Raw genomic sequence first — 16,120 nt, 5'->3', positions numbered from 1 at the left:
GGGCTCCAGTCACCCCCTCCCCCTTCACTTCTCCCAAGCCTCTTGGTTTATTTTTTCAAACTCAAGCAGATTTTGCCTTCTGCTCTATTCATGAATTTGTTTTCATGTGAAAAAAATGTGTTAAATGATTTGCCAATTCAATGACTGCCTGCCTCTCATTCTCCATCCCAAATTGCGGAGTCAGTGGAGTTTGAGGGACGTCCTCTTTCTCCTTTGGCTACATCTACCCCCAGCCCTGAAGGGGTGTAAGCCCCAGGTAGGGACGCCCAGGCCAGTCCAGCATAAGGTGGGCAGGTTCCTGTCCCACGCAGGGAACAGGAGCCGCTCAGAGCAGGGCAATTTAAAGGGAAAGCACCTGCAAAGCCAAGGAGAGGTGAGCAGAGTCAAGGTGGGGTATTGCCTCTGTGCCCAAACTTTGAACTCTTTTAAGGACTCTATCCAGACGGGTGACCTCAGTGTTTGGAAAAAACATGCACGTGAACCCATCTCTATGAAGGACTTCGAGCATCGGGGAGACGGCCTCCCTCCATCTGCAGCCCGCCCTCCCTCAGAGGTCTCAAGGGATGACAACAGCTGTGCCAAGAGCCCCGTTGCTGGCTCTCACAGGTGGTGTTCCCAGTCCTAAAAACAGGCAGGGGACTGAATCTCAGAGACTCTAAGGAATCGGCCCCATATCACTCAGTAGGTGTGGGACTGGGTATTCAAACCAAGTCTGTCTCGATTCCAGCTGGGGCCATGGCACGGCGCCCTCTGCTGCCTCCCCCTACCCCCCGCCAAATTCCAGCCCATCTCCTAAAATGTCATTGCATTCATTTCTACTCCCGCCCACCACTGGGCCCAGAAGAAAGGTAGTGCATTCTCTTAGCGTCTCCCTTAAGTATGAAGCCATTTTAGAGCAAAAGTCTCCACGTCTGCATCAGGCAGCCTGGCTAGCGGGAGTTTTTCTGGCCTGATTTTCTCTAATTCTGGTGGTGATGAGCTGCCTAATAAAATTATGCTAAGTTTTGTGCACAGCGAGTAGCATCTTACATGCTAATTACTGGCCACGTCTTTGAAGAATTCCTGTGCGATTTCCAGGGTAATCAACTCACCTCTTTCCTTGGATCTGATCAGTAGTTTGGGCAAACTGGAGCCCCCGGCCCCGGCCCCACTCGAATCAGCAGGGCTCTGGATGTCGTTAGCTACTCCAATTGCCTTCTACAAAATCTGTTTCACATAAAAGGACAAATGAGAATGAGTATTTGCCCATCTTTAAGACACTAACTACATTCTTTTCCACAGCCTGTTCTCGTTATTATTTCTCTCTTCAGGAGGAATTTGAACACAGCCTGGGTTCCCGCACGCAGTTCATGACTGCAAAGCGCTTCCTCTTCGAAATCCGACCCAAGTGGGCATATTCTGGAAATGTGGCAGCTTCGAAGAACGTGACCCAGTTCATTCTTCTCTACTGGTTCTCCCTCCAGACTCACCTTCTAAGTCGGAGGTGGCCGGCTTTCCAGGGCTCGCCCAAGAACAATCACCTCTGCCCACTGTGCCCCAGGCAGGGCTGAACAGAGACCCTTTGTAGTATTTGCTGGAAAAGCAAGAAGAAACTTCATCCAAGGACCGCCTTCTTCTCCTCTTTATATAATAGTTAGTGTCGTTTATGCCAATAAAGTCACGCAGAAATACTGGGCATGGCAGTGGGTTGATTCCAATGGGAGGGGTCTCGCCTCAACCCCCTTGGAACACAGAGGTGGAAACAAAGACAGGAAGGGATGGGTCAGTGAGTAGCAGGGAGAGAGTGAACTGGGGCCCCTTGGACAGAGTTCAGGTTCTGACATAGTTCATGGGCCAACTTTAATAACGCTCGTTTGGTTCTCATACAGCACTCAGTCTGAATGCCATGGACTGCAGGCCCTACCTGCCTCCCCGCCCCGCCCTCACCTCCTCCAACCTCCCTCTTGGTCTCAGCACTCCGGCAATGTGCCCGCCTTTCTGCTCCTCCGACACGCCCAGCCTTTCCAACCCCAGGGCCTTTGCATACCCTGCTGCCCAAACACCATTTCCCCCAGAGCTTCCCACAGTTCCCTTCCTCTCATCCTTCAGGCTTCTGCTCCAGTGGTCCATCCCAAAGGCCCCTTCTCTGACCCCCATCACTTCCTCTATCCATACTTTAACCTAATCACTCTCTTCTTCTCCCTCTCCCTGCTTTCTTCAGAGGACATTAGAGTCTGTATCTGTACGTCCACTGTCTCTCCCACACACAAGAAGATAATCACTATGAAGGGCAGGAACTGTCCCTCTCGCTCTCCACTGCTGCTTCCTGCCCGAAGAACAGTACCCAACACACAGTAGGTGCTCAGTAAATATTTAGTGAATGAATGAATGAATACATCAGCATATTCCACACAACTCCCATCCCTCTTTCTGGATTCTGCAATCTTCCTTGAAGGAAAAAAAAATATTCCTGGGCTTATCTGGACCCAATAAAAGAAAAAATGTTCTTCTCTTAAATCTCTCGAAAATGAACAGCAGAGGCTTAGGAACACGAAGTTCTCAGTGTAAGCAAACAGAACCTGCAGGCTGAGTTCTAAGAAATGAGACCTGGCTGGTCACTGAGCATAGGGTGTGGGGCTGGTGACTTCACATATGATTCAGTTACCCCCAAATTTTAAGGGGAATCCATTTCAAAATCAAAACCTCAATAGGGAAAGTGGAGGGTGGCTCTGCTTTGGCATTCTTACGAGAAGGCAGGCCTTCTGAAAAGATGCTATGTTGTAGATAACTCATCCACAAAAGGGGGAGCAGGAGGGAAGGGGAGAAACCCCAGGATCGGGCATACTTCTCTGCTAAGGCTTCAGATGAAAACCGATCCGGGAGTGCGTGATCCTCCAAAAATCTGCCAGCCCCCAAAGTACTTAAGTTATCCCTCCAACCACAGCCACATGGAGAACGAAATTAAATCCCACGGAAAGATTTGACTTTTTTTTTTTTTTTAACATTATGCAATGTTTCGATGAAAAAGGGGGGGGGGGATATCAGAAGAAGAAAAAAAAAAAAACTCATCGTTTTCCCAGAGTTTAGCAAAGCTATTTCTAGCTTTTAACGATACATTTCACCATCACTTCAAGGGTAGTTTTGAGAGGCGCAAAGGAGGGACTGTTCTGTTATGTAACCCATTTAAAGTAGGAAATTAGCAAGTCCTGAATGAATTCTGTTACTGTGCTCCAACTTGTGGAAAGTTTGGAGCGACTACAGTTCTATTTTGAGGTGAGCAAATCCATCATTTACAGATCAGCTCACAAATACTGCAGGGTTTCATGTCACCCTGAAAAGTTTCGTAACAAAAACAGTTAAAGTACTTGAGGTGTTGGGACATTTCGTCTCTAAACCTTATGAGCCTGAAGAGTGAGGAGGGCAAGGATTCCCAGTTGCCAATTATTCAAAAATGCAAATATCTGAGATCAAATAAATATTCATCTCATCCCCGCCCCCATCTGTTTTTCTTTTTTCTTTTTTTTCCCCAAGCTAAGTCCAGCAAAATAGTCTGGTCAACAACATAAAAAGAAATGTCTGTTTTTAACGGAGCCGCTGGCCATGAAATAAATTCTGAAGCTATGAAAGCAGCGTCTTGAAACATAACAGTTAGGTATGCTGGGCCCGCCAGGCTGGAGAAAACAGGAAACAAGAAATGTCTTTTGATCCTCAAGTTCCCCCTAGCGGCTCGCATGGAGGAGTGTCTGCACATTCATGGAATTTCACAGCAGGTAAAAGCGGTCTGAAGACTTTACATCGACGGCACGCGGCTAAGGAAAAGTACTGCCCTCTGCTCTTGAGCGCATGCATCCTCCACGTGCCCGGGGAGCCGCTCCTGACTGAGGCACAGCTAATGTACAGTCTCCTCTCGACTCCATAAACTGAGAACGGCCCTCTCAGTGGAGAGCCAGGGAGAGGAAGCCAGTAGCCCGCCCTGCAAAGAGCGGCTAATTAAAACATTTGGCCAGTTGGATGTATAATCAGCTTCTTGAGACGAGTTTACAGCTGCTGGGCTCCTTTGGAAACGAAGACAGACTCTTACAAACGGCAAAACTGACGCTCGCAGATTGTATGTAGGTTTCTCACCCTCAACACTTTTGACGTCGGTTTGAATGATCCTCTGCTGCGGGGCTGCCCTGTGCAGTCTTCATTAGATGCCAGCAGACCACCACCCCTCCAAGTTGCGAGAACCAAAAGTGACTTCAGACATTGCCCCATGTCCCCTGCAGGCCACAGTCACCTCTGGCTGAGAATTACCGGATTAGATGAATAAAATACCATGTCCTCTGTATCCTATACAATAGATTAAAAACCTCTTTTCCCTAAAACTTAAGTGACTGGGTTCCTAAATCTTCTATCACTTGATTATAAAAAAAAAAAATCTATACAAAGCAATCAAAGACTGGGTGTATAAATACAATATGAATCATAAAATATGTTCGCTTTTTTTATATAGATCACTTTTGGAAATTCTAACATATCTGGAATAGACAACAGTACAGAATAATAAATAATGCATGGGTTTGGGGGTTTTTTTGGCTGAAATTAAAATATTCTTTACCTGGAGAAAAAGCTATTTACATTTTATGTACCATGAGATACATACAACATAGCATTATAATAACAAGCTCTCATTTTGACACCAGAGTTTCACGTCCTTGCACAAATTAAAATGCTCCCCAAAGGCGTAAAGTACACAAGTTTTATTGAGCAACAGCAACGGGCCACGCTGGCAGACAATGAAAAGAGAACCGCTCAGAATCTCGCAGGATCACATGTGTGTCATCACAGGATCAAGAATTTAAATCATCTGGGAGCTCCTGCTAAATTAAAGCTCTGTACTATCACTTCCCTCTAATCAAAAAACTCTGTCCTGGTGAGTATTTGCCATGAGAATTACAGATAATCTACTAATGAGGACGTCAGAGTCCCGGAGGAATTCACAGTCAGCCCCATGGCAACACAATAATAAATGAGCCACAATTTTTGTTTTTTTGCAAATACCACGCCCCCTCCCCACCTGCCCCCCAGCAAACACACTGTTCACTGACATCGCCCAGCGACACCAACATACTGTGTCTCCAACCATACTGTGACGGAGAAGACAGATTCCCAGGAACGCCGCGCTGGTGTGAGAAGACGCTGAGCATCTCCAAGTACTGCAGTGCTGCTCACGTGCTTATCGGTTCCATCCAAGAGCATAATATAGATATTTTTCCAAGACACAATGGACTTAATTAATGGAAATATTTCCTAAGACATATATATAAACAATCAAATAAAAAGCTTTATGTTAAAAGAAGGGGGGAGAAATAAAGTCTGTTGTCTTTGCAAAGCTCCTTGTATATTTCTTAATGAAAAACAAAACTGTGAGTGATAGGATTTTAACGCAGTGAAAACCAAGTATGTCTTCAAAACACTTGAGGTGACATCACATCCTCACACATACACACGTTGCAAACACACCAAAAAGATCCAAGATCAAAATGGCTGATAGGTGTTGGCCTTAAGTAAGATGGAGCAGAAGAACACGTAGGTCCCATCTGCAATTCTGGCGCAGGTTTAAAATGCTGCCCCATAAACGTGCAAGGGCATTCCTATCCCCACCCCGGGAAAAACAAAACAAAGTATAAAAGCAAAAGTCTAAAGAAAGAAAAACAGGCATGATCGTGTCAATTTCCAATGAGCACAAAAGCCCAAAATACATTCAAAAGTACTGTCACAGGGCCTCCCTGGTGGCGCAGTGGTTGAGAGTCTGTCCGCCTGCCGATGCAGGGGACGCGGGTTCGTGCCCCGGTCCGGGAAGATCCCACATGCCGCAGAGCGGCTGGGCCCGTGAGCCATGGCCGCTGAGCCTGCGCGTCCGGAGCCTGTGCTCCGCAACGGGAGAGGCCACAACAGTGAGAGGCCCGCCTACCGCAAAAAACAAAAAACAAAAAACAAAAAAAAACTGTCAGCATAACCTAAATTTTCAGTGGAAAACATACGGAGGAAAGGGTAAGCAGATGTTGGTATTTAAGATCACTGCTACGAAAAAGGGTTTCACTTAAGGGAAGCGAGTCTGGGATCTGGCTATAATAAAGCTGAAAGTGGGAGGAAGCCCAGCTCTGGGCCTCCCAGCTCCAGGTGGCTGTAAACAGATGGTCTGCTCCCATCTCAAGATGCTCCCTGGGATGCCCTTCGTCGCTTTAGGGTGAAGTCCTCCACCCCAAGCAACCCAAATAAGTGCAGCTGGTCTCACGGAGCACCGTAAGCAACACACACACAAGTGTGTGCACACGGAGCACCGTAAGCAACACACACACGCGTGTGCACACTCTCCAATTAGCACTGAAACGGGCAGATGCAAGAGATCACTCAAGATGGAGACACTTGTCTGGTCATCTTCCTAGAGAAAGGGAGGAAAAAAGAGACACCAAACAGATTCCTCGCTTTCCCACACACACAACCATCACCAAAAAATATAATAAAAAGAATCATCAAATAATATAATTAAGTTACTCTGACAGAAATACCTAATGTTGTCAAAGCGCAGGGGGAGGTGTAACTTTCACTTTGAGGGAAGTGTTTAAACAGCGCTGATGGTGTGCCAGGGGCCTCTGGCTGCCAGAGACTTGGGGCCACTGAGTTCCAAGGCGAGGGGACCTCCAAGGCGTCAACGGTGTTTCCCAAGTTCCTTCCAGACTGGTGAACGGAATCCTTATGCTTTTTAGGAATTCAGCAGTTTCCTTAAAATGGCTTGGATTTCTTGTCTGCGTCTTTGTCTTCTCCCCACAGCTAAGCTAACACGGGAAGTGCCTGTGTACGCAGATCCTCTGTTGGGATTATGGGCTGATGTGCGCACGTCAGGATCGTGTACACTCAGCTGACTCGTGGCTCCCGCCACGTGGGTCTCCAGAGTTTGAGAAGCACACGTGTGTTTTCCTAGACACTCCGGACCCCAGAAGGCGGTGGGAGCAGGCTGCCCCCTGGCAGGGTGGCTCTCCAACACGGTCACGGTCCCCACTTGCATTTCAGTCCCTCTCACCCTTGGCCGCCTCCACCAGGGTACGGTCGAAAGGCAGAACGAGGGGGTCTGTTGACGGCACAAACGCACCTGCGACCTCCAGGCACAGCTTCTTCTGCTCCTCCGGGACGCTCTCTCCCTCCCAGATGCCAAGCAAGAGTTTAGGTGTTGACTTTCAAAGTCAACCCAAGCACCTCGATCAAAACTGGCAATTAAGGAAAAGACCAAAGAGACTATCTTCCTTCCTTGTCACTTCTGGAAACCTCTAAAAATTTCCATGAGACCTACCTGTAGGAGCCATCACCTGTCTGTGAACAAGGTCAAGTTCAGGGTTTGAGAGCTGGGAGTAGAAGTACCTTTAGACTTCCAGTTATACAGGCTGACTTCCAAGAAGACACACAGGTACAAAAACGCTGAGCACAACGTCCTCTCACTCCACCTCTGAAATCACATAAAATCACCCAGCAAAGACATCAGACCTGCTCGCCCCTTCTCAAAGTTTTGGACAAAGATCCCCTTCCTGAATAACCATTCATTCAATACAACATTTCCCATAAATGTTTTCTATGTGGCAGAAATGGCTGGGACAGAACGGGAAAAATCCTGCAAAACTGCAGAATCTTGAAACTAAAATAGAAGTGACGTCATAGCCAATTTCGCAGCGCCTGCAACTTACTGTCATTCTATAAAGTTTTAAAAGGGCAACAGAAATACACGAGCATATCGAGTGCTCCAAAGTCAAGGGCCTCGTGTCCCCAGCTCTCCAAGAGCAGGCTTACCCTAGAGTGGTAGCCATAACTTACATCTCTGAAGCACATGAAGAAGAACCAGGCTGAAGGGCTGGAGGGTATGTACTCATAAAGAATCAACCACAGATCTAAGATCTCGAGCACGATCGGCTCTTGCAGACCCACCAACCCAATCCTCTGGCACACACATGTGGCTTCTGCCAGGAGAGACTTGAAAACCCAAGAAAGCTTTGCCGGGCCACATCCAGCGCCTGAAAATTCTCTTCTTCCCCTGAAACAAGAAGCCCCAGCTTTATAGGAAACACACATGCGTGGGCCCCACCCTGGTGGGGAGAGGAATCTCTACTCCTGGCTGCCTTCCAGCGAGTTCCCCTTGAAATCTGTAGGCAGCGCAACGGAGCCCAGACCCCAGAGCTGCAGCCCGGGCCTCCTTCCACCGGGGCTCCTCGCTCGAAGCTGCCACTGATGAATGGCAGCGTGCTAAAACGCCTCTGCCTTTGTCACTGTGTCCTCAGTAATTCCTCCTAACAGGAAACAGATTTCTGTGGACGTAAAGAGCCCCAGTCCCTGACCTTTCCACTTCAGACTCAGAGGGTCTGAGTCACATGTGCTACGTTGCCTAAAGAATTAGCTGAGTCTCTTGTCACACTGTCGACACATTTAGGGGCCGTTCAGTGGCACGTTTCCTGCTAAAACAACTCTGCTGAAAATGTCTCAGAGTGTCCTCAGATAGCCACAGGCTTTGTAATTGTTACCAGATCCGAACAAAGCAAGATAACACCTTTGAAATTCTTTTACGAGGTGACAGGTGATGTTAACTCCAAGGCCACAGATGCTGAATTGGAGGAGGGATAACGTACCGGATTTACGGTTCTCTCTCTCTTCTGCTCTCTTCTCACGTGGTTTTCTGTAACCCTAGGAATCCAGTGCCGTTTCGATAAGCAGGGCTGCCTTAGAGAGGACATTTAGCATTTCCAAATTGAGATTATTGTCTGGTTAACTTTTTACCAAATGTCACCGTCTTTTCCCCCAAAACCTATACTGAGAGCTTTACCTTTCTCTGAAACCAGGTTTTTAAGAGCAGAACGACATAAAAGTGTACACACATTAGGATTGTTTAAAACAACAACCAAAAAACCCTCTACCGTCTTCGACTAGACAGAAACTTTTATCACATGACAACAACACTCAAGCCATAAGGAAGCCTGCACAGTGACCCATGAACACACCTCCCGGCTGAGTCACCGCTTTTCACACAGTCACATTCACTCGACTGTGAATCACCAGGGGCTCAGACCCCCGTGTGGGGCCCTCTTAGGCGCCATCCTCCTGTTTATCCGGTGTCGGGCTCCGTGGAAGCGCGGCGCCTCTTCCTATCAGAACTGCACGTGGGAGCCACCACTGCACAATCCACGGGTGGTGGTTAACAGAAATGCAACTTGAACTCTGTCCGCCAGGAGCGTGCAGAGACCGGGGCCCTCTCCCGAGTGCACGGCCTAGGACGTGAGCTTCGAGTAGCTGGGAGGGGAGAACCGCCTTCGCAGGTACTTGAGGACATAGAGGGGCAGACAGCTGATCAGAGTGATGACAGACACTTTCCACAAGAAGGACAACGTGGCAATGAAGTACACGTCTGCAAGCAAACAGAAGACAGCAGTGAGCGGGCGGGAACGTGCCGCCCAGAGCCGGCGGGGCGGCAGGGCCATCGGAGGGGCACAGGCCTCTCTCCCGCGGGGGATGGCACCCGGGCTGCCGGCCTGACTTCCCTCCCTGTCTCTCTCCTCCTCTCTCTGACCTGCTCCTGGAGCTTCCGGACCTTCCGTGAAATGCTGTTTCCAACAACTCGGAAAAGAAAACTCTGGGCAAAAAAATCCCCCTTCCAAGTGTTTTTGCTTTGGAATCTGACAGCTGGAGTTTTTCTTTCTAAACCCGGCAGAAAGTGACGCTCAAACACACAGTTATTCCCAGCAACTTTTCCCCTTCGCCTCAGCAATGGTCACGGAAGCCAGAGCCGGGTCCGAGGGTGGTGCAAAGGGGGGCGGAGACCCCTCGTCAGTAACAGTGTGACCTGGAGGGGCGGGGAGCTCCCCTTCCTGCCGCCACACAGTCAGGCCTGCGGTTCCGAGGTTTTTGCAACAGAGGAGCGACAGCTAGTGATTTTCAACAGTACCGGGAGTGGATGCCTGGCAGCCGCCTTCCCTGCCTCTTGAGCACAGGCTGGGGGAAATGCAGCAGGCACTGAGTAAGCACCTACTAAGTGCCAAGCCCAGGGCCCCAACCCTGGGCCCAGTCCTATGACTCGTCCACATCTAAGGTGACGACCAAAGCTTCGTGAGGGCAGAGCTTGCATCTTCTAAGCCTCTGTGACTCCCTGGCCTCAAGCCACTGAGCGCACAGTAGGTGCTCACAAAACCTATTCAGAGAGACTTTTCAAACTAGTGTGAAACTGTTCTAAGACTTCACTTTTCACGGGAATGCTCCTTTTTCCTTTATCAAAACCTTCTTAAAGAGCGTTTACTGATAAGGAAGAGGCGTGATAGAAGATGCTTTCACGACAAGGCAGTTTCTCAAGCTAATAACACTGGTAAGTCCTGCTGGACTGTCATTTACTCTCTGGATTCTCACCATCTCCATAGCTCCACGGAGCCCAGCACAGTGACCAGCTCCCTGGAGAAGCCCACTAGGTCCTGGCAGGACGGAACGAATCCCCTTCTAAGCCGGCAGGCACGGCGTGGTTTTAAAGAAAACACTCTACATTGAGATCATGCCCGCCAGCCTCAGTTCCAAGAAGCTGATTCTCAACTGCCACTTGTCCCAAGGGACGCCAGTGAGCAAAGGGCGGGCAGCTGAGTACCAAGGCCTGCTGGTAAGACCCTTGGACCTGATGGGCGGGCCCTAAGTGCGGGGGGGTCTCACCGATAAATTCGTGGAGGAACACCAGGGAGGCGATGTAGCAGGCCAGGCTGAGCAGCTCGGCCACCGTCATGAGCCAGTGCCAGGTCTGGATGGTCAGGGCCACCATCAGCAGCTCCGTGAGGATCAGCGACGTGAAGGAAATCGCCACAATGTGCACGAATTCCGACTCAAACAGCAGCAGCGCCCCGTACATGATGGTGCTTCCTGCAAAGGCGGAGGGAAGTCTGGGTGGGGAGGGGCTTCTGCTGCCCACGCAGCCCGCCCTGCTGGGAGCCAACGCCTCCCCTCCTTCCCCACGGAAGGCTCACCCTGCTCACTCACATCTGACTCCTTTTGTTTTTCCCATTCAGACATGAAAGGTATCATTTGTTAAAGGAGGTTAATGGGTGGTACTTTACGGAGGTTTGAAAGACAGGCATCACATTCTAGTTTTCCTATGTTCCCTTTTGGCTGTATATAAGAGAGAGTTTATTTTTTTCTTAACATATTTATTGGAGTATAACTGCTCTACAAATGGTGTGTTAGTTTCCGCTGTATAACAAAGTGAATCAGCTATACATATACAGATATCCCCATATCTCTTCCCTCTTGCGTCTCCCTCCCACCCTCCCTATCCCACCCCTCTAGGTGGTCACAAAGCACCGAGCTGATCTCCCTGTGCTACGCGGCTGCTTCCCACTAGCTATCTATTTTGCGTTTGGTACTGTATATATGCCCATGCCACTCTCTCACTTCGTCCCAGCTTCCCCTTCCCCCTCCCCGTGTCCTCAAGTCCATTCTCTATTGTCTGTGTCTTTATTAATAGAGAGTTTATAATTGGATAGAGAGGGAGAGAAAGAGATAGAGAGGAAAAAAAGGAAAAGAGGCAGAGAGAGCAACTATCTGGATTGGGTGGAACAAGAAATAGAAGTTTTTGTGTATTATTTTAAATGACAGATGTAATCAGCCACAGAAGAACAAATACTGTACAATCCCACGTATATGACGGATCTAAGTAGTCACATTCATAGTGACAAAGTAGAATGGTGATTACCAGGAACTGTGGGGAGGAAGGAAAGAGGCGTTTGTTGTTGAATGGATACAGAGTTTCAGTTTTGCAAGATGAAAAAGTTCTGGAGATCTGTTTCACAGCAACGTGAACATATGGGACACTACTGAACTGCGCACTTAAGAAGAGTTAGATGGCAAATGCTATGCTTTGTCTCCTTTACCCCCCTCCCTGCCCCCAAACACAAAGAAATGATAGGGACAACCAAGAGAGACCCTCAAAGAATTACGCACCTGCACTGAGGAGAGAAAGGAAAGTGGGGGAGGGTCCAGATAAGTGCATTTTCATCCAGAACTGCGGGAACTCAATGGGGAATGTCTCACGTTGATCAAAAGCACTAGCTACGTGAGATTCCTGCTCAAGAGCAGGAGACCCTAAACCCCAAAACTCCTCAAATGACGGCCTATTCTAACAGTGCTGGGGATGCAGGGGGTGCAGTGAAGCACCACTGCTTGTTATTATGAACTTCCATGCAGGATCTGCGTTCTTCAACCAGCTACATACATGTCACTTTGCTATACTTCTCAAAAAAAAAAAAAACCCTCAAATTGTTTCAATGATAATTTAGCCTCCTAACAAATTCAACAGTCTACACTTTTTGACCACACATCCCATCAGAAAAAAACACTAAGAATGAATCCCTAATGGACGATGTGGATTTGTAAATTATCCATGTGTACCTGTGCAGACAGACATAGAGAGGCAGCAGGACCACTGTGCAAATGTGTCAGGTACATTATAAAACATACATGACAACAGAAGTTCTAAAAAGAGGAAAAAATAAATACAAAGAGAGGTTCTGACATTTCCTTTTCATATTCCAGTAAGTCATCTCACAAAGCCTGTACCGTCTGAGGGACCTTCTCTGGAGGCCACAGAAGTAAATATGTTGTTCAAGAACTACAACTTGACTTCAGAAAAAGTATCGGAACATTCCAGAAAGCGACCACTTTTTGTTACAATGACTTGAACACCCCAGCAGGGTTTGATTAGGATTAGTTGTACTTTGCTCTGACTTCGTCTCAGTTAAGCGGACAGCACCACCTCACGTGTGACTCTGTGCCTGACGAGCAAGGCCTTAGAACCCGAGGAGGGGGCTCCCTCGGACACAGGGCCACACTCCTTACTGCAATCTCGGCATTCCAGCTGCTTCTCTTTTTGTTCTACAGACGAAAGAATGGTGAAGTTGACCCTGGGGCCAAGGCCAGAGCATAAGACAACAGGTGTTTTCACCCGTCCTTACCTTGATAGATGCTGATCAAAACCCATATCAAGAATGTCTTGTAGGACAACGGCCGTCCCTGAATGAGAGAGAGGAAGACAGAGCGGGCTAGCGTGCGGGGCTCATCCAGGGCACGAGCCACCGTCAGGCTACCCTCCACCAACCAGACGAGGCAACCTGCCTGTTTTCGTCAAAACAGTGGCTCACACACGTCAAAATACATTAAAGAAACGACGTTTCTTAAAGAGAATTGATATTAGATGGAAATATTGGGTTGGCCCAAAAGTTCCTTTGGGTTTTCCCGTAAGATGTTACGGAATAACCCGAACGAACTTTTGGGCCAACCCAATAAATCTGCTCTTTATCAAACACCCCTTGAGGACCAACAAATGCAATCACACCCACACATTTTTCAGGATTGTACACAACAGCATTTCCAGGAACAGACACAAGCTGCAGCTACAAAATGGAACTGTCAGGGGCTTTTTAAAAAGGCATTAGGAGGTTTGTTTTAAAAGTTGACATATCACTGCACAGTTTAGTATTCTTTACATGTGCGTATCGTACTTTAAGAAAAGGCATATACTCCCACGCCTTCCTCTCAAAACAAAGCCACCAGTTCAAGTGTGTTCACATCAGACATGAAGGGTCTGTGTGAAATATGTTAAAACAGGGAGGGAGGGAGGGAAGAAGGAAGGAAGGAGGAGGGGGCTCCGTGAACCTTGAGGAGATCCTTGTAGAGCTCAGGGTACAGCATGGCAACTTCTGACTTCACATCTTTGTCCAGGACCAGAGAAAACACAGGAAACATGGTATAGATGGTGGAGTACCTGGGAGAAAAAAAATCACCGCAGGTAATATGCAGCCAGTGGAGTACGAGCCATGTGCTGCCCCAGCCTCTGGAGCCCAATTTCCTTTCCCTCATTCAACTACTACGTACTGAGCACCTGGTATGTGTGCCAGGGCCAGTTCGAAGCACTGGACATTCAAGATGAAAAGCAGACCATAACGCCTGCCCTTGGAGAGCTTCCGTGCTGGTCGGTGAGTCAAACAACAAATTCAGTAAACTATACCGTGTGCTGGAGGTAAAGTGCTGAGGAGGGAAATACAATGGGGAAGAGGGAATGAGACATGGGGCGGGGCGGTGCAATTTTAGAGAGGGTGGACAGGAGACGGGGCATTTGAGAAAACACCCACAAGAGGTAAGAGAGAGGCCATGCCAATATGCGAGGGAAGAGCATCCCAGGCAGAGAGAACAGCAAGTGCAAAGGCCCTGAGGTGGAGGCGTGTCTGTCCTGTTTGAAGAACAGCGAGGCTGCCAGTCTGGGTGGAGCTGAGTGGGTGAGGGGGAAAGCGAAGAGATGAGAACCAAGAGGGAAGAGGGGACCAGATCATGGCGGGGGCCACATGGAGCACGGCTCAGGGAACCCCTGGTTCTATTCAGGCATGTTCTGCCACTCTTCCAGGACCTGACAAAGGACAGGCCATTTTTCCAATTAGAAGCAGGCAGAATTCCAGTGCCTACTCTCAGGCTGAACATAAGAAGATGGAAGACATACTTTTAAGACTCCACTGGGACCAGCCGGCCTCTCTGTGCTTCCCACCTTGGTAACCAGGGGAGCGCCCTGCCAGCATCTCTATCTAGGGCATGTGGTAACCAAACTCCACCTACCTGGGGAATTCAGAGACTGAGCACATCCTCTCAAAAGGTCAAAAGGAACGTCCTAAATTCCAGGTCAGGAACGGGGGGTGGGTTTGATAGCAAACGTAGCAACTGTCCAAGGGACAGCATGCCTCACAGGTCAGTGGCACGCAGTGGCCAAGCTCTATCAGGGGTAACCCGGAGAGAGCAAGGCTCTGGCCGCCTTAGAGACCCACCAGCAGGATGGTCCACTATGGGCAGCCATGGCAGAGAGGGTACTTTCCAGATACCCCTTCCACTTTTTCTAAGACCCGTCAGTGATTTCCTAAGAAATCACAGTCTGAAGCTTCACTCTTGCCTGGTGTCTCGATCAGCTGACCACCTCAGGCTCTCGTGCGCGAGCGTTCTTCAACCATCAGGTATGAATGGACCACGAACAGATCGGACTCTGCATCCGCAATTTGGTTAAGGGCTTACCAGTTCAAAAACGTATTCATTCGAGAAGGTTCTAAACCAGACTGCCAGACCTGCCTCGACTTGGGGACTGAAGGGTCTTCACATGATGCTTCCTCCTTCTTCTGTGGCATTTTAGGGAGGTTTCATTAAAAATTAATACCTTGCCTGGACTTCCTTACCCAATGATGAGGAATCCTTGATAGAGAGGAACGGAGGCAAAGTAAAACACGGAGGAAAAGACAGCCTGTGCCGAGGAAAAAGGAGGATGTTACCAAAAACCATGACCAAAGCCCTTGTGTTTGTATCAGAAAAATAACAGCCAACGCTTACCAAGCACTCATTTTACACCCGCACGGTCACGGTGCTTTAAGTATATTAGCTCATTTAATTACTACAGCAACCCTGTGAAGGAGGTACTGTTATCATCATCCCCATTTTACAGATGAGGGGAGTAGGGCACCGAGAGGTTAAGTGACTTGCCCAAGATAGCACAGCTCATAATAGCACAGAGCACAGAGTCACACCAGAGAGTTTAGCTCCAGGGTCCACTCTCAGCTCCTCTGTGAACATTTATTAAGTTACACAAGCTGGACCTGGAAATACTTTGTATCTGATCTCAGTGAATCTCCAGAAGAATGCAAGAGATCAAGTCCTAATATCCCTTACATTTTACAGCAGGGGAAACTGAGCACATAAACGGCCCTGCGGGACTCAAGCCCAGTTCCGTCTCCAGAGCCCACACTCCTGACGGCTCAGAATTACCACCTCACTGGGTGTACAATCGATAAACGAGTTGGTGTACATATTGGAAACAGGTAGGGGAAAATATCTTCCGCTGTGAGGATATGCACCAGTTTCCCTGGAGGGTAGGACCGCAGAGAAGGCTTCACTTCTCATAGTACATGTTTCACTCTTCTTGGAAATTTTTACAAAGAGCCCACAACCTGCTACTTTTGCAATTAGACAAAAGCAATAAAGATATTTACGAACCCCTACTGAAATGTCTGCTTCCGGATTTGGAAAATATTAGCTACTGGCAGTGAAAAGGAGGCTAGGAAGATAA

General features: G+C 48.4%; 1 protein-coding gene across 7 annotated transcripts in view; it reads right to left on the bottom strand.

Moving 5' to 3' along the window:
• Positions 1-2,336: 2,336 nt before the first annotated feature.
• ATP9A (ATPase phospholipid transporting 9A (putative)) overlaps positions 2,337-16,120 on the bottom strand; it is a 136,586-nt gene continuing 122,802 nt past the window's right edge. For 4 of the 7 annotated variants that reach the window (XM_049699163.1, XM_033411223.2, XM_004282907.4 and 1 more), the window contains 5 exons: positions 15,237-15,301; positions 13,681-13,789; positions 12,981-13,038; positions 10,690-10,893; positions 2,337-9,406 (listed from right to left, as the gene is read on the bottom strand). In XM_049699163.1, coding sequence (XP_049555120.1) covers positions 9,270-9,406; positions 10,690-10,893; positions 12,981-13,038; positions 13,681-13,789; positions 15,237-15,301 — 573 coding nt within the window. In that variant the 3' untranslated portion in view covers positions 2,337-9,269. The remainder of the gene's footprint in view (positions 9,407-10,689; positions 10,894-12,980; positions 13,039-13,680; positions 13,790-15,236; positions 15,302-16,120) is intronic. The other 3 variants (XR_004478679.2, XR_004478678.2, XR_004478680.2) reach the window with 3 other exon arrangements.

This window comes from Orcinus orca, chromosome 16 (assembly GCF_937001465.1).
Source record: "Orcinus orca chromosome 16, mOrcOrc1.1, whole genome shotgun sequence".
Taxonomy (NCBI): Eukaryota; Metazoa; Chordata; class Mammalia; order Artiodactyla; family Delphinidae; genus Orcinus; species Orcinus orca.
This window is presented reverse-complemented; position numbering and strand designations above follow the sequence as displayed.